The 27,653-nt window shown below is 42.3% G+C and overlaps 1 protein-coding gene across 3 annotated transcripts in view; it reads right to left on the minus strand.

Annotated features, from left to right (window-relative positions):
• Positions 1–24,925, minus strand: part of Znf451 (zinc finger protein 451) — a 55,926-nt gene extending 31,001 nt beyond the window's left edge. For 2 of the 3 annotated variants that reach the window (XM_052192846.1, XM_052192845.1), the window contains exons 1-3: positions 24,693–24,925; positions 24,087–24,170; positions 15,567–15,647 (exon numbers count right to left, since the gene is read on the minus strand). In XM_052192846.1, the coding sequence (XP_052048806.1) occupies positions 15,567–15,647; positions 24,087–24,170; positions 24,693–24,713 (186 nt within the window). In that variant the 5' untranslated portion in view covers positions 24,714–24,925. Of the gene's footprint in view, positions 1–1,194; positions 13,864–15,566; positions 15,648–24,086; positions 24,171–24,692 lie in introns of those variants that run through there. The other variant, XM_052192847.1, reaches the window with a different exon arrangement.
• Between the last annotated feature and the right edge of the window lie 2,728 nt (positions 24,926–27,653).

Here is a 27,653-nt window from a genome sequence, read left to right on the forward strand (position 1 = left end):
AGCCAGGAGGTTAAAAGGCAGCCGCATGTTTAGCTGCTATAAAATTCTTAGACTTTCTTACGTACTGTTGATTCTAAGAGGGTCTGCTATAGGCTAGGCTGTCAACTTCCCTACGTAGTCAAGGATGACTCTAAATTCCTGATTCATCTGCCTCACTTGCCAAGTGCTAGGATTTCAGGTCTGAGTCACCATATCTGACTTTTTTCTCTTAAACTTGATTGAACATGTACAAAGTATTCTGGGTACCCTAGAAAGGCAATCAAATTTAGGACACTAGTTAAACCTTACTATTCTTATTTTTGTCCATGAAGTTTAAGCACAGACAGATGGCAGGTTAACTAACTTTTAAAGAAAGCCTGCAATCCTAGCACTTCAGAGACAAAGGTGGGAAGACCTAGAATCCAAGGTCAGTTTTGGCTACACAGTGAGTCTGAGAATAGAACAGGCTACATTAGGAGCCAGCCCAGGGCAGAAGCAGGTGGTAGTGGCATGTGCCCAGCACTCAGGAGGCTGAAGCAGGCAGATCTCTGAGGCTGAGGGCAGCCTAGTCTACAAAGCAAGTTTCAGGACACTCAGGGCTACAAAGAGAAACCCTATCTTGAAAAACAATAAAAAGAGTGGAGTGTGATTAATTAGCATTTGTCTCTGAGATCACTGATAGCACTAAAATAACAGAACATTTATCCTTCAATGTAAATCTGCAAATCTACAAATGGGGTATAACTTGGGGAGCAGACAAAGAGGACTCTTTTATGACATCTACATTAAAATTTTAAGTTTTGCGACAAAAGTACCTACATTATCCTTTTTATTGCTGATAATAACCTACCTTTTCAGCAGAAACCAGTTCAGATTATAAACTTAAATTCAGATGGCAAGAAACTCATTAATAATTAATCTCCAGTGAAAATTCTACCATTCTGACAACAATTTCACCAAAATGTTTATCCAATTTAATGTACAAGGATTCCCTAGAACTATCAGAACCTGACACACTGCTAGAGATTGTGACCTGCTATGTATGTAAACTGCAATAAAGTACAAGCATTAGACTAGCCAATGAACTGTTACAAACCCTATGGATCAATAGTCATGCTATTACATTTTAATCTTTGTTATCACATACATATATATGTGTGTAAATAATCACAAAGGGTAAAATCTAGGAAGGTTCTATTTGGTTAGTCCTCCTCCTCCTTTTTTTTTTTTTTTTTTTTTTTTGAAACAGGGTTTCTCTGTATAGCCCTGGCTGTCCTGGAGCTCACTCTGTAGACCAGGCTGGCCTTGAACTCAGAAACCCGCCTGCCTCTGCCTCCCAGAGTGTTGGGATTCCAGGCGAGCGCCACCACGCCTTCTATTTGGTTAGTCTCCTCCTTCTCTATTCCCTCAGTTTCCTACAAGCAGTACATGCTTTAGAATTGGTACCAAACCTACTAATGATCAAGAGTAGATAAAGGCAGACTGTGTTAAAGCTCTTAATCATTTACTGTTTGGAAATACCCTTAAGGTAAAATGGTTGGATTAAAACAACTCCCCACATTCGACAGCAGCGCATTGAGTCTGGTGTAGGTGCACATGCCTGTAGTCCCAGCTACTTGAGAAGTGGTGAGAAACTTGTCTTGAGACTACGCCTTGGATACCAACCTGGGTGATACAAGAGTATATGAAAAACTAAGAATTAAAGATAAGTGACTTACAGAGAGAAGATTGGCTCACTGGCTCATTTAGAGAAAATATTTTCAGTTTTGAGACCAAGTACCATTGTCATTTTAAACCAAAACCTATGTGGCCACACCGATTAGTATTATTTTTGTTTACTTAAATATGTGTCTTTCTAGTATACGTTTGTCTTTAAAGAGACTGGTTCCTATTACGATCTCCTCGTTAAGTCTCCAACTCCCAGCTCTAGTGTAAAAGTATTTTATTCACCTGAACTGTCTCTGAGGCTTACTGCCTCTGTCTGCTAACCCAGACCTAATTCTGGAAGCTTCTAGCCTTGACACTTCCTGCTGAATAAGTTCACCCTTTCTTGTTCTTTCTGGATTATGGCTGACTGATTCAATCTGGCTTCTCTCTCTCCGCCTCTCTTGAATTGTTCTGCTTGGCCTCAAACTAACCTGACAGTCTGTTCTAATCTTCTGGTTCCTTCTCTCTTCACCTGTGTCCAGCTTGTCTCTTCCCTTCAGCCTGTCTCTGTACAACTGCCACCTTCCTCCTGCGCGCTCTCTCCCTCTCTCTCTCTCCCTCTCTCTCTCTCTCTCTCTCTCTCTCTCTCTCGCTCTCTCCTGCTCTCATAAGTAGTCTCCCCTTCCTCCCTCTTCTCATGAGTACACAGCCTATTCTGGCACATCTTTCTGATTGTCACCCGGTCTGTATTAACACCCGACTATCACAGGAGATTGGGAGGATTTTCTGAAACAAAGGTGTCAACAATTCAAAGCTTTTATCGCTACCATTCTAAAGCTCCAAGGTTGGTTTCTAACACCAAAGTTCTGGAGACAAGAAGCCCCCTTTGCTCAATTTATGAGTTAAGCCTCATCCCAAAGAAACAGTTTGAAAGGCATCAAGTTTTCTCAAGAATTTTATATTAAATACAGATAGAGCAGGAGATAAACACAATGCGGTACAATATATATTCACAATTCCCAGGGTTAAGTCTGAAACCAAGAACCCTCTTTTTACAAAGCCATTCCCCTCACACTCCGGTTGTTCACAAATACAAAGTCCACAGATTATCTACTTTATATAAACACTGTCAAAACAAACATGCAGAAGTACCCCATTCTGTTCTGTATACCACTAAGGAAGCTGGGACCGTCAAACCTGTTAAATAAGAGCCAATCTGTCTTTTGAGCAAACTATTAGTATCTTTCTATCATCTTTTTTCTAATGACAGACCCTCTTAGCACAGGAAACACATGTGTATGTTCAGTATACACAACTTTGGGATTAAGGAGGAATTCCTAACTACCTTTGAATATGTAGAATTGTGATAAAGGAGAGTTCCTGCTCAACCACGAGTGCCACTGTGATGCCTCTAACAGAGAAAGGGAGGACTGGGAGAAAGCAAGCCAGGGAGGAACTCGAGGGAAAAAGAGAGCGTGCCTAGCCAGGCACAATTACTTGCCAGTGATTCCCACATCAGGAGGCTGAAGTGGAAGGATCACGGCAGATCTAAGGTTAGCCTGGGCTATAGAGCGGACCCTGTCTCAAAAAGGAAAAGGCTTGGAATGTATGAACTGGTAAGGTGCTTACCTGCTTGTCTGCCATGAACCAAGCCCAGGTTTGAGTCAGCACGGCATCAACCAAGCATGGTTGCTCATGTCTGTAACCCTAACACTCAAGAAGTGGAGGCAGAATTTAAAAAAAGTCTAGATCATCCTCAGCTATACAGTGTGTTCAAAGTCAGCATGGGCTACACGAGATCCTGTATCAGGGAAAAGTAAAAATAAAAAGGAAAAAGAAAGCAGTTGGTAAAAAGTGGTTGGGGCTTCCAGAATGACCACTGGCACCAGGTTTACAGTTCCTCTAAAACACCCACAGATGTCAATTAAGCAGTCTTACAAAGCTGTCTACCTGGAAACTTCCTAAGTCAACACTAAGAGCTATTAGCCACGTGCAGCTGCTCTGAGGAAGGTGCTGGCTGAAGGGCCCTGTGCAGCTGTAGCCAAGATGGACAACCACATTGTTTGTCTCCAGTGCTTCCTCTCCAATAGCCCTAAATTCTTTCTCATGATTTTCACTGCCCTAGGCTGCAAAGGCAATGCTAAGATCTTCCTTTGAGCTTAAGTTGTTTTGGATGTCCATAGAAGACAGAGTACTTCCAAAACCTCCTTCAAACACCATTTTGTGTCATAAGGACCGAACTATTTTCATGCCTAACTTATCCTTTCTGCAGTGTAACCTCCCTCCTCCATTTCTGCCTAACAGCTGCTCTTAACAATCCTGAAGCCAGGCACACTCCAGGCCATCTCACCCATGGGTCAGCTCTTCCACCTAAAGGAATGGTCGTTTCTCCAGCAGACCAACTACACTAACATCCCCAAAGCCCAGGTGAGACAGCTGGTAGAAAAGCCTTGACTCTCCAGCTGACCTTCCCATCCAATATCAGCACAGGTTTTCCTCTGAATGAAATAGTTTCTACAGTGCACTGGCATCTGTCTCGATCAAGACAATACCTAGTTCTCTCTTGCTTTTAGTATTGAGACAGGGTCCCAGGTGAGGCTACAACCAACTCTCAGTAGCCCCAGCCCTTTCTTGGCCCTTGCCTGCACACAGTAGGTATAAAGGCTGACTAATGGTGGGCTGCCAAAGCCCATGGATGGCCTCACACAGTGGGAAATGTCTTTAAAGAGCCATTGGGTGGGTGGGGGTGGGGAGAGGTTCAGAAGGGGGGCGGGAGATAGGATCAAAATACATGGCATGCATATAAGAAATCTTAAAAAGTTTTCATCCATTTATACCCAATATTATCCCATTCATAGAAAAATCTAAGAATGTGGAACATCAAAATTAGTTATAAAATTAAGTCTGCATTAGGCTTTAGTGTTTTTCAAAGTATTGCAGTTATTACTTTATATTTATTTATTTTGGAACAAGGTCTTTCTGTATAGCTCTAGCTGTCCTGTAACCCGCTGTGTGGGCCAGCCTGAGTCTGCTTCCCAGTGCTGGCCAGTGAAGGCATGTGCCACCACACACAGTGCACTAAAGTAGAGAAACTAAGGCTGAAACAGTGTTAGAAGACTTGCTAGCACTGAGGCCAGTACCTTTAGTGTCATAAAAATCAATCCTCTGCACCATTCTACCTTTGTTTCACTAAACAAAAATGCCCATAGTTCTGGGCAGAAAGAACTATGACCAGATCAACCAGTTAAGGGAGTGGACTATGAGTACTTTGTTGAACAGAGGCCGTGAGCACTGCAAGAACAGCCTTAGTCCAGAACAAGGCCACCTCAGTGGAGAGTGAAGAGGATGTGGCTCATCTGACAAGTGCCAAGTGTGCATGGACAGCCATAGATAGAAAAAGATGTGTCTACAAAGACATGGCAGCACATGACCTGAGCCTGGGGGGAGAAGAGTCTACGTCAAGGAGGCACAGCACTTAAACACATCACTTAATGACTCAAGGTCCATGTCCACAGCTGCAGAGATGGAGGTGTGAGGAGAGAATGCTTAGTACACACAGATACATCCTCTCCTTACCTTTCTTCCCAGACAGGAAGCTGACAATTAACGCAATTAAGTTGAAGGTGATCCAACCATTCACAACACACAGAGCTATTTCAGGTCATTCAAGAAATATTAAGGGACTGGAGAGATGGCTCAGTGGTTAAGAGCAATGACTGCTCTTCCAGAGGTCCTGAGTTCAATTCCTAGAAACCACATGTGACTCACAACTATCTACAATGGGATCCAATACCCTCTTCAGGTTTGTCTGAAGAGAACGACAATGTACTCACATTCATAAAAATAAATAAAATTAAAAAAAAAGAAATATCAACACACACAATTCTGTGCTAAAAATCTGAATGAGGCTATTTACATATTAACTGTATTTTACTTAATAAGGAATGGGCTGCATTCCAAACAGGAAAACTGCCACAACCAAAAAGTATTTTATTATTGTTGGTTTTCTACTTTTTCTTGAAACAGCATTTCACTATGTAGCCTTGGTTGCCCTGGAACAGGTCATGTGGACCAAGCTGGCCACTCAGATCTACCTGCTTCTGCCTCCAGAAGCTAGGAATTCAAGGCCGCCACACCTCGCTAACAATCAAACGGTTTTCAAACAAGACTTAGAATCCCAGGACTTGAAGCAGGAAGTGTTAGAAGTCCTAAGTCCTAGGAAGGACTTAGGACCCCAAGTCCTAAACCAGCCTGGGTGATATACAATGAGACCACATATGTACACACCCACCCACCCCACAGAGTAACAAGAATACAACTTGTGCTTAGACTCGGGTCATTTCATCCCACCACTATTCCGGGCAATGCTGCCTCACTAACTCAGAGACTGCAACTTGCCGTTAAGCCAACATAAGCACATAAACTGCATTAAACCCAAGGAGTGAATCAGCTATCACAGACATAAGCGGGAGTTCTAACTGTCCCTTCCAAGGGAATGCTGTGAGTCACTCTTACAGGTAATGAAAAACAACAGGCACGGGACACAGCTCATGGGAGAGGAGCATGTGAGAAGACAGCCTTGTGAAAGGACTAAGAGAGCCTCTAACTGCAACACTTGAGACATTTGCAGTAAAAACAAGATGAAAAATCACCAAACATACAACATTTATTTATACCAAAGAGAGGAGTCAAGGCTAGCAGAAATACTATAATACTGGAAAACAAAACCTGAGGTCTTCAAAGTTCTGAGAGAAACCAGAGAACTCTGACCTCAGATACCCTAAATATACCATCAGCAATAGCTCCCTAAAAAAAATAAAATAAAAAATAAAAAAAACCAAACCCTTAAAACCCAAAGATTGAGCAAAATAACAGGGCTAATAACAGGGCTATACATATTAGTATATACAGAATGCATCTGTGAAGACTACACAATGGCTCACTCCTTTAACCCCAGGACTTGGGAAAGTGAGGTGGACTTGCCTTGAGATTATAGAGACTTTGTATCAAAAGACAAAACCAACAAAACTGACAAAAATAAATACATTTGAACTAAGAAAATGTCATTAAAATGAGATATTAAAAAATATAGTTCAATAGTCAGAGATCACTTCTGAGACTGGACTGGCTATACGATTTTTTTCTTTCCTTTTGAGACAAGGTCTCATGTAGACTATGAGGACCATGAATGCACTGTATAGCTAAGGATGACCTTGAACTTCTGATCCTCCTACACCTACATACTAAGTGCATCATTTAGGCATGTCAGACATTTAGGCATTACAGACATGCATCACCATTCCTGGTTATGCTTTGAGCCCAGGGCTTTCTGTACATTAGGCAAGTACTATCCCCTCTGAGCCATATTCCTAGCCCCTGTATATTTTTAAGGATTTTAGGGAAAACTAAAAACATTCCTATCACAAATGCCTATGACTATTAAACATACAAATTAAATGACATTTAAATATACAAATTCATATCAAAGGCTTGGATGGTAGGACATAGTGGCTCACACTTGAAATTCCAGCATTTAGGACCGTGAAATAGGATTGGTGGGGTGGTTGGGGAAAAAAAGAGAGAGGGAGGGGTGATGGGGAGAGGGAAACTTGAACAGGCAAGCAAGGAAGAGGTGGGGAAATGGCTCCAAAGCTAAAGTGCTGACCACCTAAGTGTGAGGCCCCAATCACTGCAGCATCCACGGAAATACAGGGTGCAGCAGTGTGTGTCTGTAATCCAGGATGAGGGGTAGGAAATCCCTCCCTGGCTCACCAGACTAGCCAACCAACCCTGTGAACTCACTGCTCAGTAATAATGACCCTGTCTTAAATAAACAACAACAACAAAAAAACCCCAAACAAACAAAAACCATATCAAGTATATAAAGAAATCACCTGACATTAACCTCTGGTCTCCACATGCTATGTACACACACTATACGCAGACATATATCCTCCCCCCCAAGTACTGTACTGTACAGAAAAACACACACATAATATTTCTGTTAAGTGTATAATGGTAGAGTTAAAAATATCAACATCAGCAAGATTAAAAGAAAACCAGACTTCCTTTTGGAAAGAGGTTCTCGGGAAAGACAGATCAAAATCACCACCAAGAGGGCAGGACTAAAGGCCTAGCATGATGCCACACCCCTGAAATGCCTGGCCCCAGGGGAGACATGAAAACCATGTCTGGGGCAGCTGGGGCGGCTACATAAAAGCCCACTCAAGACACACTGAACTGAGACCACCTCTATATCCTACAGGAAATGAACACAGGCTCCAGTAGTAAGATCTCAATGTTCTAAACGTTACAAAAGTGCATTATAATAAAGTAAAATAAATAATGACACAGGAGTACAAAAATGGGGCTCCAGTAATAAGAGAAAAAGGATTTAATAAAACAGCATTCTCAAAAATCATTCAGGAAGGGAAACGCCATACATTTTCATGGTTTATAAAACTTGTTAAATATGAAAAGAAAGATTTGCATTCAATACAGTAATCAACATTTACTTACTGGTAACTTCCTCCTTTAAAATTTAAGTGAGAAGGACTGACTAGTTTTTATATCCACTAAAAACCATACAGAACCAATCTGGCCAATTGAATGACATGCATAAGATGTGCCCACAGTGACAATCAGGTATCGGTCTAGCCACCAACATTAAGTACATAAGGGTAAATTCCAAAAAACAGGAACTAGACAGTACAAAGACTGGGGCAAAAATATGCCTCACATTAAAGAAAAAGGGTTTTGTTATTGCAATCTTCTACTTGTAAAGAGATCTAACCCACAATTTCAAGCCTTCAGCAGAATCCCAATGAACTTCAAGAACAATGAATGTGTTGCTAGCCTCTACGTTCACCCTTATCAGTATCCAATTCTACAGCGAGAGGGAATTCTGGACTCTGTCTTTTCAACCTCCTTGCTTACAATACCTGAGAGGTATATATCCTGGATGTATCAGGCCCTTAAGGACACTACAGTCAGGTCACTTAGGTATAATGCAGTAAAGTAGGCTGAAAGAGTATATGCTGTCCTCAAAATGGCATTTTGAAGGCTAAGTAAATAAATGCAATTATACTGATAAAGAAGCTGCCAGTTTTAAAGGGGGGGGGGGGAGTGATTATACTGATAAGGAAGCTGCCACAGACTACAATTTATAAATATACAGTGCCAACAACTTCACTCTTTTAATGTCCTTGCTTCTTTTGTCCCAGGAAACACATCCATGTAGCAGATATAAGTAGTGTTGCTATGGCTATGAACAAGGTTAGATGCGAGACAGATGAGTCAGTCAGAAAAATCTACAACATGCAAAGAAAAAGAAGAGCTGCTTTTAAGTCTAGAAAACAGAACCAACCACTAAAACCTAAAAAGAACTTCTGTGATGTTAAGAGGGAAATTTCTTCTATACCTTCTGAAATTAGTAACAGTGTTACAAAAAAGACAAGTTAGCATTCAGAAGGAGTACATTTAAATAGTGCAATTGTACAGATAATAAAGATAATAAACTAAGAGTAAATTACTGTACAGAAGTCACATAAATACCACATCATAGGTTAGGTCTTAAACATAAGAATAAAATTTAAAAAGGCACTTTATATAACAATAAACGGAAATAGTATTTCTCTATATATAATAACTACAAAAAATCATATTATCTCCAAATACATTTTATATCTAGTCAAGAAACAACATTTTGAATGAAAGGAAACTAAATCATTAAATTAACTCTTCAAGGTATCTAGAAAAGCAAGTGTCTCACTCAAAAGTCAACCTAACAGGAATTCTGATGCAGGCTCTGCATAGGGCAGACACAATCTAAATATGCATCTGGGTAAATCTCACTATCTTCTACGGGGCGTCTACTGGAGTGTCTCCCTAGATCAAGGACCACCTTTGACATTTACACCGTCATCGTTCCAATATGCCAGAGTAAAAAGAGAGAGAGAGCAACAGGAAAAGGATACTGGAGTATTACCGAGTCAACTAGAGCTAAGCATTCCTACACTACCGCAATTGCCCACACCGACTCAGTGCCAAGCACTTCTATTAGGTGGTCTGTTTGATCACCAATTTGGTGATTTCCCGACATTTTTCACTTTCAGAAAAACACAATTCTTTGGAGTTGCTTGGGTTCATCAATTAGTGGTCAAGCAATGTTACTTTTACTTCATTAATGAACAACATAAACAACTAAGACGAGAGTAGTGCTGTCCTGAAAATACTTAAGAGCTGTACAATAATGTCAAAATTATTAAAGTGCTAAATTTTATGTGCTTTTCTGTTGCCATTTACTATGAAGCAGGGATTGGTATGAATAAATTAGGTGGACGTGTCAAAACAGTTTCCGAGAACACGTCTCCAAGCATCATAGTATCATCTAATTCAGGGCAGAATGCAGAGCAAACAAGCTGTACAAAGCCACAGGCCAACTTGCCCCAGTAAAGTCTGGGTAGCTACCCTGCCCTCAGAGGAAAGAGCACTGCTAGTTATGGGCTAAAGTCTACCCTTTGTACAGCACTGAATACAAGCTACAAAAGTCTGTTTTTCTGGACTTTGTCTGAGAGACATTTTAGAGACCCCTGGTAGGAACCTAAGAAAGACAAAGTAAAATTTTGTGGACAATATTAACTTATTAAGTAAATATTAACTCTAGATACAATTTAGTTAAATTTGCTAAATGATCTTGATTAAAAACTAGTTCAGGTTTGGTCTACAAATAAAACAAACAGGACTAATACAGACCCTAAAATTATCTGACAAAGTAACACCTTCCAAGGCGGGAAACTCGTGCCTTCGATCTATATGGCACAGATGAAAAGCAACAGTCTGGTCTAGTAGCACATGCCTTTACTTCCAGCACTCAGGAGGCAGAGACAAGCATCTCTATGGGTTCAAGGCCAGCCTGGTCTACTTATCTATCAAGTTCCAGGCCTGCTGGGTGTATGTGCTAAGACCTGTCTCAAAAACAAAACAGAAGAAATGTAAGGTAAGTAGGCTGCTGAATGTGGGTATGAAAGTAGGAAGTTTTCTAGTGAATTACAAAGGGTGAGCATCACAGAAAAGGTCAACCACTATGATAAACAGAAACCACATAAACCCTTAAGACAGTGCTATATTCCATTAATAGTATACCTAAAACATTTTAATCAAGCAGATTAAAAATTAAGAAAAAGCAGATTGTTTGACCAATTTGTGACCAAGAGGTCACAGAATTACATCCGTTAAAAATTCTATTTTGGCTGCCAAGTTACATTAGGTTGAGTGTTCACACCTCCTCAAACTTGACATTTTCTCTACTTTAAGTCATGCTGTGAAGACAGGGACATAGGGGCTGGTTTATCATACAGCCATTGCCTTGAGATTAAAGAGATGATACTGTGGGACATTAATATAATTGAGGTATCTGCTGCCAGCTCCAAAAAGATGGAATTATTGGGAACAAAATGTTAAGTCATCTCAGATTGAGTCCGATTAGATTACATGACAAATTAACCACTTAACCAAGAACATGTCACTGAAGTCTTGATTCCAGCCTTTTAAGAACGCCAATAAAAGGTATTATTATCTAGATATCCAGAAACAGCGATGTATCTTGAAAACACCCAGTCACACTTTATATCTCAAGGATTCACAATGAAGTCTAGACTAATAGGATCCCCCTTTATTTCAAGAGAGATGAGATTGTCAGGCATGTTTGAAATTCTTGCTCTTAATGAGTTCACATTTGCATGCCTGGATGATAGAAATAATATCCTGTATTTCCAGGGCCACGATGATGCATTTGTCTATTCTAAGAATGTAACACATTATCAAGCTCAAAAGAACCAACTGCTTAGAAGACAGGCTTAAGGCCATCTCACTGAAAGGCCCACATTAGAGAGGCTTCTATGCCTGAGTCTCACGGGTGGTTCATGTGAGAGCTTGGTAACTCAAAGACTAGTAGAACTGATGGCACTGAGGCTACCTCACATGCAGCATTAGGAGTACTGATAGTGTGGTAGCCCATCATAGCCAGGATGAAGACAGTTTGTCTTTTCTACAGTGATGTTACAGATATTTTTTTTTCATATTTTTTTCCATATTGAGTCCAAAAGTAGACCTGTGACATTTAATCACCTCAGTTATAAGTACACTGGATTTGGCAAAATTTTTAATGAATTCCAGCAGACACATAGCTTCAAGACTAATTCTGAAGTCTCACAGAGCTTGGTAATAGTATGGGCTATGGTGAGCTGATCATCTTAGCATCGGCACTGTATGTAACAGAGCTATTGTTTGTTGATGACCCATCAAGCTGAAGCCTGAAGTTCCAGAAGCAACGATGAAGGCTTTACACTTCAGTCTTAGGACACACTCATCTAGTAGCAAATTGTTTACAGATCCAAAACTCTGCTAGTCCTCAGTTTACCAACAAGAGTTTCCTGGGGCATCATCAATCTATGTATTTTCTTTTAATTCCAGAAGATTCCTGAGTACACTTCTCTGGACTTAGTTTGGACCAAAAATACTGTGTAAACCTCTATCCAACACTCCTTAGAACAAAGTCTCCATTTGGCCAATAAAGCTTAAGTCTTTTTATATATACTTCATTCTGAATGTCTAGAACTCAAACATAAGGTGTTATTATTCCAGACATGTTCTCCTTGTTTTTTGAGATGACCTTCAACCTGGGAAGAACAGGTAAAATAGGATCTTGGAAGGCTAATCTGCTAAATATCCAGAGTCAGAGCATTAGTTCTTATACCCATGTCGTTCTGGGGAGTCTCCTTTTTTTCTGTATCTATAGGGGTGATTCCGGGGTTTGTACCAATCCCCTTTGGAGTACCCTCTGTTGTGATAATGTGCTTTCTGATCATGACTATAAAAGTACCGATGCTGAGTATAGTATTTATTGTGATCCTTATATTCATTTTCTTTAATACTATTGTCTTCTGCAACAATAGCATTCACATCTTGTCCAAAAAGAGATGTACCATCAAAGGGCAAGTGTAAGATCTTCTCCTGGGTTTTCTTTGTAAGAGATGTTAGTCGAAGCCAGGCCTGTCTTCTATAGTCTACTGCCATGGCCATAACTCTGACTACAGAGTCCATTATGTCCCTAGTGGTACAGAGCTGCCAAAGTCCTGCATCCATGCCATCAGATATTATACATCTTGCTTTCCCACGATCAAACTCTGGGTCATGAACCAGGTCTTCCATGTCTTCCCAGAGTTTACGTTGATACTGAGTCATATAGGCCATGTAGCTAGCAGCCCGGGCTGCAATGGAAGCAGCATGGTAGAACCTGCAACCCATGACCTCCATTTCTTTTGAGGTAGAGTCTAAAGGAGATGTTGTGTTCCCTCTTTTGCTATGTTCTAATACATCTATGATGGGTCCCTCAGCTGGTGGATTTGGCTGGAAAGGAGATGTGTCCTTGGCCACAGGATAAACCCTATGTCCCATGAAGGAAGAAGGATGACAATCAGCAGGGTCTTTAAAAACTTCAGTGGTAGCAATTCTCAAAAGTGGATGCAGCGGAGGAACCAAGCGTTTTTTAGCAGTCATCCAATCAGGCTTGCCCTCACAGGTTTCGGCTTCAGACTGGATCGTCACCCTCTTTATAACACCCCTTTGTTCCATTCTCTTCAAAAGACCCGTGAAACTAGACTGCATGGGGTCAGTTGGCTGCCCTTTGTCATCAGCTGATGGAGATTTGCAGTCAGCCTCCTCTTCAACTGTAGATAAATTGTCCTCCTTAGAGCTGGAGATATCCCAAGGAACTGACGAGCTCTCGCTTGGCCTAGAATGATGAAATCTAAAACAACTCCTGGACTGTAGATCACGTATGACTCGGGACATCTCAGCCACTTGTGTCTGAAGATACAGGATGGCATCCTGTCCACTCTGTGAAGTTGAAGACATCGTGCTAGGTAAATCCTCTTTGACCTCAGAAACAGCCAAAGACTCCTGGGGGACCAGAAGTGATGCCGAAGGCAGAGTCTGATTACTTTGTGATTTAAGTGTCTCTTTTTCAGAGACACTAACATTGGAATTATTGTGATCATTTTTCTGGTTCTCCAAAGGGTTCTCAACAGAAGAAGGTTGAGAAACTATCCTTTGCGGACTGTTGGCACAACTCCCAGAGGAGGAGCTGCTGTCTCCCATGGGAAGAGGAACACTGCAGCTAGAGCACATCTCTGGGCGATGGTTCTCAGAGGATGATACTTTAGATTCAGGCATTCTCTGGGTTATCCACATGAACAAGAAAACCGAGGAAGAAAAGAAATATGCTTTTAATATGTTAACTTTCAAGTGCAGAGATGCATGTCCAGTAAGTAGAATTCAATCTTTATATTATTACACATAAGAATGGCAGAAACAATCCACTATAGACCGGCCAAAGATAAGAGAAGTCAAACACACAGGATTTATTACCCTCAACCCCATAGAAACTATACATATTAATGTTGGACTCTTAAAAAAATTATGATTAAAAATAAGATTCTTTGGGGGCTAGAGAGATGATTCAGTATGCAAAGTGTTGTCGCGCAAATATCAAGGCCTGGGTTTAGATCCTCAGTCCCCACATAAAAGCTCGGCACACAGCTGCCAATCTGTAATTCTAGCACTGGGGGCTTAGAGGGGGGACCCACAAGCAAATCCACAAACTCACTAAAGAACAACTCAAAAGCGCTGAGTCAGCCTGTGGCCCTCACATGCTCGCACACATGTGTACCTGCATATACACTTGCATGCACGCACACGCGCGCACATTCATGCCACACAAACAAACCTCAGTTTAAAGTAGTACTATCCTAGTCTGCTGCCTGATGTCAGGCTACAGGAAGATGCTAAGGTGAAGCTACTGTAATAACAACTAACAAAAGAAAAGACCTACTCAATATAGAAAGGGCAGCAAATGGAAGAAAATAATGGCAGAGAAAACTTGAACAAAGTCCTACAGAAATGGAAAAAAAAAAACCCTTTTAAAACTCCTTCAGTTGGGGCCATTTTAAATTTCTTTAAAAATCATTATTAACTATCCATGAATAAACTTCCAATTGTACCTATCTACTTTATACTTTGTTGTTAATGAATTTCCATATTTGTTACTTTATTTCATCCTCACAACAACCCTGTGAGGTAGGACTTGATCTCTTTTGAACTGCAAAAACAAAATGAGCTAGCATGGCCCTGAGCTAGACAGTGAAGGGTAAGCCTCAAGCCGAGGTACACTAATCACACACCCAAGTCTCAAGTCCCAAAGCCTGGAACAAGAAGGCTCCTGGGCACCATGAGCAAGAGCCAGGAGTTCTCTGATCTGTCAAGAAAAGCCCATCAGCAGAAACGTGGGGTAAGTCAGGAACAAATGGAAACCAACCCTGCCACAAGGGGCTCAAGGAATTCAACTCCCACGGTAAGGCACTGATGTTCAAGTCAGTCCTACATAGCAAGTCACATGCACCGGGTCTAAGAACGGAGGAGAGAAAAGGCCAAAAGGAAGGAAGACTGGAGCCACTGCTCAGCTAAGGCTCCACACTCCTTTTCCTAAAGTATCTTCACACACACTTTCTCCCAAGAATCATCATTTTCTATGGCCACATAATTCAAAAAGTATTAAAAAAAAAAAAATCAGTTCTATAGGTACTGGATGATTACAGGAAAGGGAAGGTGGGGTAAACAAAACGCTTGCACTTTTTATTATATTCCCTTAAATCAGTTATTACTTTCCAGTGTTTATAGTTTCCTACAAAAGTTAAGTAAAAACTGCTAGAGGCAAAAGACTCGTGGCGCTCCTTGCGCTGGCCCATCCTGAAGAGCAGCGAGCATTCTGTAGAGCAGCTGTGCTCTAAAACACGCCATTACTGCTCTCCTCGCTCTTCAGACACTACAGGCCTCTTCACTGACACCACAGAAAAAGATGAAATCAAACAGGATGTACTTACTTCACTGTAAGAGGTACTAGGCTCTTCATCATCACTGCTGACTAGATCGATATATTCAAGAACGGGTCTTAAGGGTCCTTCCTACAAAAAAAAATTGAGGAAATGCATATCATGAGCATCATTTAAAGCAAACTGTCATTTTAAGCAGTGTATTCTGTTGGGACTGGATCTAAGAAGGCAGACACATAAACAGCAGGAGAAACACAAACACAAACCATCACAGATAAAGAACACTATTTAGAATGCATATGGTTTTTAAGAAGCTGCCTGAATCAAGCATGGTGGTGCGTGTTGTGTGCTCAACAGTTTAGTAGCTGAGGCAGGTGGACTACAAGTTCAAGACCAGCTGGGTTAGCTATTGCACAGCACGGACCAGACCACTCTGGCCTGCAAAGTAAGACAAAATCTTTAAAAAGAGAAAAAAAGTTAAATTACAGCCCCTAGGGCCACAGATACTATGACCCAGTTCACTTCAACAACGATGTATCAACAGTTTATTAAGACATCCAAATCTGTGCACACCTGAGTTACAGATCAAAACTTGGAGATCTCTGACCAGCAACTTAGCTTCGAGAGTAAAACATCAAACCCAAATTATTCTCAATCTTCTTCCTAGTCTTACATCAGGCTTAAAAGCTCAGATCTCATTCTACAGGCAAAGGAAAATTAATAACATGACAAGAATGACTTCTGACTATAGGAAAGCCATAGAAGACTATGCAGATGTATGAGTAGACACACGGCAAAGCCCAGCCAGCACTGCGGTAATCAGAGAGAAGCGCGCCCGAGACACTCTAGGCACAACGATCTTATCCCAAAGAACCAAAACCAAACAACCAAGGAATCAAAGAAGCTCAAGTAACTAAAAATATACTTGTATTAAGCACCAGTGGTATACAAAGGTGCCTGGCCAACAACTGGACATGCAGGCCTGTAACATTTAGGCGTGAGATCGGAGAGTAGACGCTCACCCCACCCCACCCCAAAGGCTACTGCTGCATGTGGGCAAAAGCACTGTGCACCAAGACTAGACAGACAGTAAGTTACCTACAAGTACAATCCGTAAAGATATTTCAAGGAAAAATGCTAATGTGTTTAGTGAGTACATAAACTATACAGTAAAAAAAAGGGCAGAAAGAGCAAAGTAAAAACAGAAACCAGAAACAATAATAAAAACTCCCCCTAAAATCTAAGTAAGATATGACTGAAATGTGCCTATGTTGTCAGCACTGGGGGTTAGCAAAGATGTTCAAGGCCAGGCTGGGTACCAAGTGAGCCCTTGTCTTAATGTAAAATCCAGTGTACTGGAAACAAAGTAGGCCAGGGACAACTGAGAAAACACCACTGATGTTAAGGTTTCCTAGAATGGAGAAGGACAGCTGTTAGAGACAGATCAGCTAGTTCCTGATTCTCTTCTTCCAGATAGCCTCTCTAAGGTTTTTTTTTTTTTTTTTTTTTTTTTGGTTTTTTTGAGACAGGGTTTCTCTGTATAGCCCTGGTTGTCCTGGAGCTCACTCTGTAGACCAGGCTAGCCTTGAACTCAGAAATCCACCTGCCTCTGCCTCCCAGAGTGCTGGGATTACAGCACCACTGCCCTGCTTTCTCTCTTAGGTTTTAACAAACCAGAAACTACCATCCTTCTGGATAGTGAGCCAGACATCAAGATGAAACCAGTGAGCAAAAATCTGAGACCATGAAATGTATTAAAGGAACTGGGACTTTTGTTCAAGCTGTTAAGATGAAAGTTCAAGAGGAAAAAAGAAAAAGAAAGAATAGCAAAAATCAGGTGGTCCACAGAGCCAGCCACAAGTAGCATCCATCTTCTTTAAAACTAAAACCTACCCTTGGTTCTGATACTGTCCCATCACACAGTCAAGAACTAGAAAAGATGAAAATGTAACTGCTTTTACTATTGGTGTAATCATAACTCGGATTCCTCAACGTTACTTAGAAACTTGTTAAGAGGTATTATTGTATTTCACTTTGCTGGTTCTCCGTTTCTAACATATGGTCTATGTAGCCTGGGCTGGCCTGGAACTTTATGCACCCCATTCTGTCCTCAAGGTCACAGTGGCCCTCTGCGGCACCCCCCCCACCCCCAGTACGGAGACCACAGGCATTACAGTGGTGTGTCATCTAGCCTGGCCTTTAGAAATTTAAGTCTACACACGAAATAGTAAATCAAAAAAGTCCCCAAGTAATCAGAAGTACACGAGGCAGGGCCAGAATTTCCATAAATGAGTAATGAAAATGGAAGCTGGTCTTGGCATACATCTATAATCCCAGTCCTGGAGAGGCAGGATAGTTAGTTCTAGGCTAGCCAAGTTACAATATTTAGGTACCGGCAAGCCAGCTTGATACTACAGAACCATCTCAAGAGAAAAAAGAAACAAAAAGTAAAAAACTGACTGTGAGCAGTACAGGCCTGTAAGACAAGTTCAGGCCAGGACTAGAGAGCAGCCTGCAAAGACTGGTAGTGTAGCCTAGTGGTAGTGTTCAACCCGCACAAGGCCCTGAGGGCCAAGCCCTAGTACTAGGGAAATAAACAGACTTAACGCTAACATGGTAAGCGTGGTAGTATACATCTATAATCCTAGCATTCAGGAGGCAGAGGCAAGAGTTACCAAGACCAGCCCTAGCAAAATGCTAGCTTAAACATAAATTTAACAATTTTTAAAATAGAAATAAATATATATAGGATGGCCATGAATGGAAACAGATAAAACCAGATTACTAGAACTTTACTACTCAATCACTTCACTGACATGCAACTGCTGCTGAATTATAAAAATAATCTCATATGATTTATAGTAATTAGGACAAAGGTGAATAACCAGAAGAGAAAAAAACAAAATAAAGGTGAGATTTATTTATTTACTTATTTTTTACTGACTTAAAAGTAACAGAATGATACAAGAAAAGTGTGATACAAATGTTGATTTTTTTTTTTTTTTTTACTGACAGGACTGAGAAGCCCCACCCCTCCTCTGAGCATCAGTAGTCCATGGGCTGGTAAAAGGAGCGGAATACCAACTCTGCTTCCTGCCTGTGGATACAGACCAACTTCTCCATTTCTGCCACCATGTTTTCCTCTCAATTGTGAACTGTGAGCTAAAATAAAACCTTCATTCTGGAAGCTGCTTCTTTCCGAAGTATTTGGCCACAGCAGTGAGAAAGTAATTGATACAGAGGGCATTAGAAAATGAGAGGAAAAATACTTATGAGCATGCCAAAGGAACACACACAGAGTGCACGCTCAACAAGTATTCACTGCAGATACAGAATGCATTAATCCTCCTGCCTCAGTCTCTTGAGGGCTGATTACAGGTATGAACCACAATATCCTGGCTTGGTCTTTGTCTTAAGATAGGATCTCACTCCCTACCATGACCAGACTGACCAGGAATTCTCTGTGTATTGTTTATAGCAATAACTACTGTCAATCACCCCAAGGGCTTGGATTTCAGGCCCTCACCAAGACCAACTTTCCTTACTTGTAACTCTGCTACCATACTGAATTTGAGGAATCCCCCCCTTGTTCTACTCCCAACCGATGGCATTCACTGAGCCGCACCCCAGGCTCTCTACTGAGGCTTCCCATTTCCTTAACTGCTTCTCAGAGATTCTCAATCACTGAGTCACACTAGTTTACAGACAATAAGACTGAGAGGCACACACATAACTGCTTGTGCAGTCACTATAATTCAGAGGTACTTCAAAGTATTAATCAAATTTTTAAAGACACTTGCTTATTACTTAACTTTTCAAGTTAATGTGGTCCTTCATTCAGTAAAAACCAAAAATCATTAACAAAAAACCTACTATTGCCTGATTTATGAATATTTCATAATGCTGCCCAATCAAGTGGATTACCAATTCCCCAAGAAGTAATGTTCATAATACAAACATGAAAACAATGATCTCCTTCCTCTAACATTTTACCACTGTATGTATAATGACCACCATATGTGCATTAAGTACAAAGACACATGATCCTCCCCTTACACACCAACTAGTGAATCAGCCTCATCTCCTCTTACACAATAACAAAGGATTCAACTCAAAATGCCCCAAGTGCCATTACCATTCAGCCGCAGAGGCTCATGCAGAGCACATTTAGAAACACGGGGGAATAGTCTAAGTTTTAGAATATATGCTTTTAATGTGATAAACCATTTGCATTCCTTTAATTAAAATGCCAATTCTAAAAATGAAAACCTCCAACCTTTTTATTTAGAAAAAGATGTAAATACATTAAAATACCACTCACAAGTGTTTTACTTCAAAGAAAAAAGCCAGGGGGGATCTTGCACAGCCCTGCCAGAGTTCAAAACTTTCAATGATTTCCAACGGCCTATTCTTTGGTTCAAATTACCACATTCTGAGATCTGCGTCACATCTTTCTCCCACCTTGAAAGCCCCTCCTTCCCCAAAGTCACACGGACTGCAGTTCTTTCACCTCTCTTTCACCTTTCTTTTCTTTCCGTTCAAAATGCCATTTTAAACACTCAAATATCTGGGGATACAGAAGCGGACTAGTAAATAGAGGACCCTAAAGTCAAGCCCTACCCCCCAAAACTCAATTCAGACAACCAGCTACCATACACTAATAAACTACAAGGTCCTCGCCTGTTGGGCCCTGTGTGAGCAGGCGGCAGTCAGAGGGAGCACCCAGCACCTCTCACCTCTGCAGGCTCTCGTCTCTGCTGCTGCACAGGTTCCTTGCCCTGTGAGCGTCGCTTCCCATCACACCTGTTTCATTTATTAACTTGCTAAAGGATTTCTCTGTGTAGCCTTGGCTGTCCTGGAACTCTGTAGAGAAGATCAGGCTGGCCTCGGATTCAGAAATCCGCCTGCCTCTGCCTCCCACACACTGGGATTTTGGGTTCCAAGGACAGAATTTTGGTCAAGTGCCATCACTCACTAAGCCATTTCCCTAGACCATTCATCCATTTATTTTCCTTTGCTTTTATAAAAACAAATTCCTATTGGAGTCATTTTCCTACTCCTCCAATCTCCTTGCTGCACCAAAACACCTAAGGATAGGATGTCTTTCAATCAAGTATGTAGGTCTAACATTAAGAACGCATGGCTTCACACATAATAATCTTCAATATTGCTGCTTCATGAATTATTTATACGTAGCTAAGAAAACTAGTTAAAAGATGCTTTTGGCTGGGCAGTGGTGGCGCACGCCTGTAATCCCAGCACTTGGGAGGCAGAGGCAGGTGGATTTCTGAGTTCGAGGCCAGCCTGGTCTATAGGACAACCAGAGCTACACAGAGAAACCCTGTCTCGAAAAACCAAAAAAAAAAAAAAAAAAAAAAAAAAAAGATGCTTTTGGTCAACTGGAGAGACGGCTCAATGGCTAAGAACTTATACTGTTCTTCCAGGGGTCTCGAGTTCAGCTCCCAGCACCCACGTTAGTGACTCAATACCACCTGTAAATCCAGCTCCGAGAGTGTAAACACCCCTTTTTCTGGACTCTGCACCTATGCACATGACAAAGTAACATGCACACACACGTGCACACAAGTAAGTTAAACATATTATCTTTTCAATGATGCTTCTACATGCATCCTTTCACTGCAGTGAGAATTATTAATATTCAACACAGGTACTCAGGTTAGATGATAGGCTCCCACCAGTTTGCATGCCTTTATATCTAAAGTGCCATTGTGAACTACACACTGTTAGCAGTTACTTAGCTCAAAAAATTTTGGAAGTAAAAAATTGTAATAAAAAATGTTCCATTTCAAAAGAAAACATGAGACACATGTTGAATAAAGGGTGCACATTACTAAACAGAAAATGTAATTAAGAGGCAGAGTTCTTATCTGTGCTACGTTGTTTTCTTTCTTGATTTAGCCACTGTCCTAATTTGCCGTCCTGTTGCTATAATTTGAAACATCATCACCAAAATCAATTTGGAGAGGAAAGGGTTTAGTTCATCTTATACTTCTAGGTCACAGCCCAGCTGAGGGAGTCAAAGCAGGAAGGGAGAAGGACCACTGCTTACCGGGCATCCGCACGTGCGCTCTCTCTGGCTCACACACTAGCTTTTTATCCTCAGACTGGACTGGGCCTTCTACACCAATCAGCAATCAAAAGAATGCCCTAGAGAAAAGCCCACAGGCCAATCCAATCTAGACAATTCCCCAACTGAGGTTCCTTCTTCCTAGGTGACTCTAGTTTATGTTGACAATAAAAACCAACCATAAAATAAATAACTATAAAAATGTATCACTTTGAGAGGACTGGAGAGATGGTTTAACATTTAAGACCGCTTGTTGCTCTTACAGAAAACCTAGATTGTGTTTCTAGAATCCACCTGGTGGGTCACATATGGGCCCTAACAACCACACTGTGGCTCACAGCCATTTATAACCATTCTTGGGGGATCAGGGACCCTGTTTGGGTCTCCATTGAGCACCAGGCATGCGTGTGATATACACCTATGTATCTTATGTATACATACATATAGGTAAAACAGTCATACATATAAATCCACCTTAAATTTATTACCCTTGCAAAAATCTAGGGCCCCTATGAACTATGGATTTCGCTGCATATTCCAATGAAAATTAAAAGGATTCTATCTATATTACTCCTCTCAGCATGCTGTCTGGCTTCAGCCTACATTTGTGAGATACAGAAAATCTCTTGTCCAATGGTAGTTTACTCTTGCATAACTCTGTTATACAAATAATTTTGTTATAAATTATAAGCTAACAATCAGAACCAAGTAAACCAAGAAGTTATATTATACTGTAGCTTGTATCTGGCCAACTCGAGCAGAAACCAGGTTTTCATCCTGACTAGACAGGAACTACCAGAGGGACAGAATGCGTTACAAAGAGCACAAGCTTCTGTCTCAGGATGTTTGCTGCACTGGCACAGCAGTGTTGTTCATTGGATAAGGTTTCACTATATAGAACACAGCAGGTCTAGAACTTCCCAAGTGAAGCTCAGCCTGCCTTCCAATCAGGATCCTTCTACCATAACCTCCCCAGTGCTAGGACTCTAAATATATCTTAAAAGTAAGCTATCACTAATTATCTTTAAGTGATAGCCCTTACACATAGGCAGTTTTATAGATTATACATTCTTGATGAAAAGATAGACCTACCTTTATGCTTAAAATAAAATTTAAATATTACTTTTAAAACTCAGATCAACAGACACCTGAATTAACTTGGTTACAAATTATTGTGGTATTTTATTTCACAAGCTATACAACCAAATTTTTGAATCTTATTCTCTCCATATTCTATCAGTTTCTCAAAAGGCTACATTGCATAATGATTAAGAGTTATTCCTACTGTCTGCATGAAACATCAAGGTCAATATTCTGTTTTTCAAATATACACGTGATTCATGAACAATCCAAAATAACTGTCTTAAGGAGTCATAAAAACCTTTAACATACCTGTTTCTTAGAGGGTACTAACTACCAACATTCTCCTTTCTCTAAAACACTCTATTCTATTAGGAAGAAAGGGTCAAGATACACTGTATCACCAAGTCTAACTCTAGATCCTCAAAGTTCAAAATGAAAAAGACAAGACTCCAATGGGAAAACTGCCAAGAAGATGATTTTATAAAGGACTCCCTTCCCAACCCCACTAACACACCACACCCAAATGGCTCAACGTTGGGGAAGATGCTCTTCAATAAGCACTAGCCTACAGTTGGTCCCAACCTCAATGAACTCACATGGGCTGACCAATAAAAGCTTTAATGCCAAGCTCAGCTAGCTACAGCATTTCAGGAAAGCTTTAAAAAGCAGGGATGCTACATACTACTTAAGAAGAACTGATACACAAACTTAGCCACTATTAGTGAAAACCACCCAAAGCTGTTTCTCTTCCCTCTCACCATCACTTTAGGACTAGCTGGGAGATTCCAATGTCTCTCATTGTATTTCAAAATAATAATACCTAGGCTCCAGTCTGGATTCTGATTCAACGGATCTCCAGCCTGGATTTCTGATTCAACGGATCTGGAGGGGGCCCTGATCTTACAGGTTCCACTCAGTGCGGGGAGAACTACTGCCCCCGACAGAGCAAACTTAGAAAAACATAGCAGTGCTCCAGGTGACACAGGCCTCCTCATTGTGACCAACAATTGTTCTATGCGGTAACAGGATGACCTCAGAAGTTAGGGAAATCCTCAGCTATTAGATACATCACACTAAGAAACAACGTTCTTTCCAAGCCTTACTTCCTAACTCCTGGCATTAACTAGCCCTGTGTGTCTTCATTTGTGTACAGACGTTAAGCTAAGCCCTGGGAGGTGCTCCTGCAGGGAGTGCAAACAGTTCTAATGCCTGCGGCATTCGTTCAGGTATTCCCTTCAGGCAAGAACTGAGGTATCCCTTCAGGTAAAGGTCCCCTGCATTAGTGTGCGGCCATTCAAGACTATCTGTTGAGTGATGACTGCCTGCCCGGCGGAGCTTAATCATACAAAGGCTTACCACACTTTCACTCCGGCGAACAGCGATTGTCAGTCTCTACTTACACTAACAAACTGAATGTCATCTTCGTTTTCATCCGCGGTTGACTCTGAAGCCTCCGGCCCAGCTGGTGGGACAGATTCTATTATCTATAAACAAAAGCCAAAACACGCTTATCTATTCAGTCACGCGATCGATCGCTGGAAGAAATTCTCCCCAAAAGGAACGAGTTAAGACAAAAGCCCCAGAGGGGGAAGCAGCAGGATTAAGCTCAAACCCAGCAAGGAGGAGGCCGGGTTTGCTAGGGCGTATTGGAGCCGCAGGGACCTAGCCTCCCAGTCGAGCTGCCATAATTCCCCTCCCCGCCTCCTCTAGGTGCAGGATGTAGGCTCTAAACCTCCAGGATCGGGGATGCAGGCTACAAATACAAGGCCAGCCTGCCTCCAATCCCCTCTCACCCTCGGGCTGCTGCTGCGGCGGCAGCTGGAGCGGCCAGGGGCTGGGGGCGGCCGGACCGCCATTGTTGAGGACTCCACGCAGACGTGCACCAGGCCCGCAGGCCCCGCACTCGCCCGAGGCCGCGGCCCGGCTGAGGTCCGAAGCTGAGAAGACAAACCGAACCCTTCGGGGTCGAGCTCGGTGGAGCCAAGGCCCGGTCCGCCACCACTCACCTCCGGCCCTGGGTCTCCCATTTCTCCCACGGCCTGTCAGCACCACGCTCCCGCCGCCGCTGCTGTTCCCGACGCCGCCGCCACGACTTGCCTCTAGCCTGGCGCCGTGCGACCCGCCCTGCGTGAGCGCCCACGCAGCTGACGCCTCAGGCCGCGGGAACGCCGAGCTGCCGGACCCCAGGCGCGGCCTCACTGCCGCTAGCTTCCAGCGCCGCTTTGTACGCTCCCCGCCTTCCTCCCGCCCCGCAAGGGATTCTGGGAGTTGTAGTTTCCGCGCGCCTCGATGCCGAGGACCGCGTGGTGGAGAAAACTGGCGAAGACCTGGAGCTCAGCGCTCACCTGCTTCTCCGGAAGATGGCGGGAGAAGGTAGTGAGGATCTCGATGTAGTTTTGAGTCCTCGCGAAATCTCATTCCGCTGACGCCTTTAGCTTGAGAGACGCTGACAGGGAAAGAGCTCCACTGGCAACAAGCGAAGCGGATGAAAACATGGAAGACTTTTTCCTCCCAGTTAGATCTTGGCAATGGTGGCAGGGGCAAGAGTGTATATATGGCGTTCCTGAGAGGTCATTAATTCTTGCAGAAACCTCACAAAGTGGCTTCCTTGTTGTCCACAGGTTACCAGACTGCACATGTTTCCTGTAAACTAAAGCGTTACTGATTAGGTCCCAGAGGGCTGCTGCTAGTCTTTTCAGGCTAGGTTGAGTTGATAGGTTAATTACTTGGACAGTAGGACACAGAGGTGTGGGCGCAAGAAAACCACTGGAAAACAGACCTGGTAATGTCAGTTAACCCTTTCAGACCTTTAGTGGTTATATTGCTATGAAAGCAAAACTAGTGGTCTTTGTTTCAGGCCTTAGGGAAGGAAGGAAGGACGGTAGATTTAGATGAAGTCCAAGACCTAACGCCCTTGAGCTATTCAATCTCTCACATGTCTTCTGTCTATCTCCCAGTGCAAGGAAGTATTCAGTCTCTGCTAAAGGACCAGAGAGAGGACCAAGGGGTAAAGCTGGACTCCAGGGTTCATCAGAAAAGTAAAAGCTGCTAAAGCCTGACTTCCTTTCATCACGAAATCCTAGAACAGTGGTAAAATAATGTAACTTTTCAAGATATTCTCCAGTTCCTGCCTGGCTGGAGAGATGGCTCCGCGGTTAAGAGCACTGACTGCACTTCCAGAGGTCTGGAGTTCAAGTCCCAGCAACCACATGGTGGCTCACAACCATCTGTAATGAGATCTGATGACCTCTTCTGGTGTGTCTGAAGACAGCTACAGTGTACTTACATATAATAAATAGATCTTTAAAAATAAAACCGAACTTCTAAAAATAACAGTTGGGTGGGGTTATTGATCCAGATTGCCAGAGGAAGTTGAAGGGCATCAGAAACCCAAAGCTGTGGCCAGAGGGAAATCTGAGCCTCTGTGAATTGTTTGTTGAGGCTCCAGGAGGGAGCTCTCTTCATCTGTAACCAAAACTTCTAGGCTAGGCAAACTTGTGGGACAAAAAGCAAAAATTGCCCTAGTAAGTCACTAGGGTGATAGTGAATGGAACTATTCCTGTTTCCACCCCTTGATTCCTGGACCCATTGCTTGCTATGAGAGATACTGCAGTGCATATTGGATGCTGGTTCAAAGCAAGTATCTGCTCTCTGGGAAACCTTATTCCAGCCCTCCTGGCTACTGTGGCTCTGTGTTCTTCCAAGATAGCGTAGAATATTATAAGACCATCGGATTCTAAGATTGTGGGCCCATTGTCACACTTCTCTGGCTGTGAAGTGAGTTTCTTGGTTAGAAGCCAATACTACGTTGTTACAGGGTATTTAATAATTGTACATAGAAAAGCTAATTGCTAGCACCTTATAAAAGCTTAAATATGTTATTTCCTGTCAGTTGCAGTTAGGTGAGTCCTGAAGAGCGGCAGTTTGGGCGTGTCCCTAAAAGCCTCCTTAGATAAGAGTGCTAAAGAATAGCCTGGCCGTTGGTGGCACACACCTGTAATCTCAGCACTCAGGCGGATTTCTGAGTTCGAGGCCAGCCCGGTCTACAGAGTGGGTTCCCGGACAGCCAGGGCTACACAGAGAAACCCTGTCTCGAAAAACAAAACAAAACAAAAAAGAATGCTAAAGAATGCAGAGTTCCTGCCTGTTTTAAGGCAAATTGCTCAGGGGAGGTCTTTGCTCTCTGGCCTGAGGCAAAGTCAGCTGGATAGCCTTGAACTGCCCCACCCCCCTGAAGGGGAAATGGTCCAGCACTTACTGACAGTGCTTGAATATAGGGTTTAGGGGAGGAGCTAGAGACTTTATATAAGCAATTGGACCTCTGATAGAGCCCTCTCCCTCCCCATCCCCCTCCTCACCTCCTGGGTCAGAGATTGGGTTTGCAGGAACAACAGAGAAACAGCTGGCAGGACACAGGTAAACTGGTATTCTAGGAAAGAGAGCTAGCTCTCTTGGGTTTGGAGGAGCTGAAGAAAAAGGTAGACTGACTAGGAAGAATGACACAGATAGAAGGATTTCTGAAGAGCCAGCAGTTTAATTGTAGAATCGGGCTTGTAAATAAATGTTTTGAATATAGTTCAAAAAATAAAGTTACCTCTCTGAGCTAGCAGGTTTTATGCTTCCCATGTCTTTATTGGTATAAATATGGGATAATTTAAATTGTTACACTGTGTAACACCATGGCAGTGGATAAGACATCTGTAAGACCCTAGATGGTAGTTTTGGCAGAAACCTAACTTGCAAGAAAGACAAATCCGTAACCAGAATAAGCATCTACTCCACTAAGGATAGAGTGTTTTCCTTTCCATGGAGGAAGTGGTCTGATGAAGTCAGCCTGCCACCAAGGAAATGCCACCTGGGGATGGTGCTAGGTCTGTGCCTCTGTCACTCTCTACTGGTGGAAGGAAGACCTAGTAGCCCGATCAGCCTTGGTGACCGCAAGTCCATATTAGAGACCCCATGCATAA

This window comes from Apodemus sylvaticus, chromosome 9 (assembly GCF_947179515.1).
Source record: "Apodemus sylvaticus chromosome 9, mApoSyl1.1, whole genome shotgun sequence".
Lineage (NCBI taxonomy): Eukaryota > Metazoa > Chordata > Mammalia > Rodentia > Muridae > Apodemus > Apodemus sylvaticus.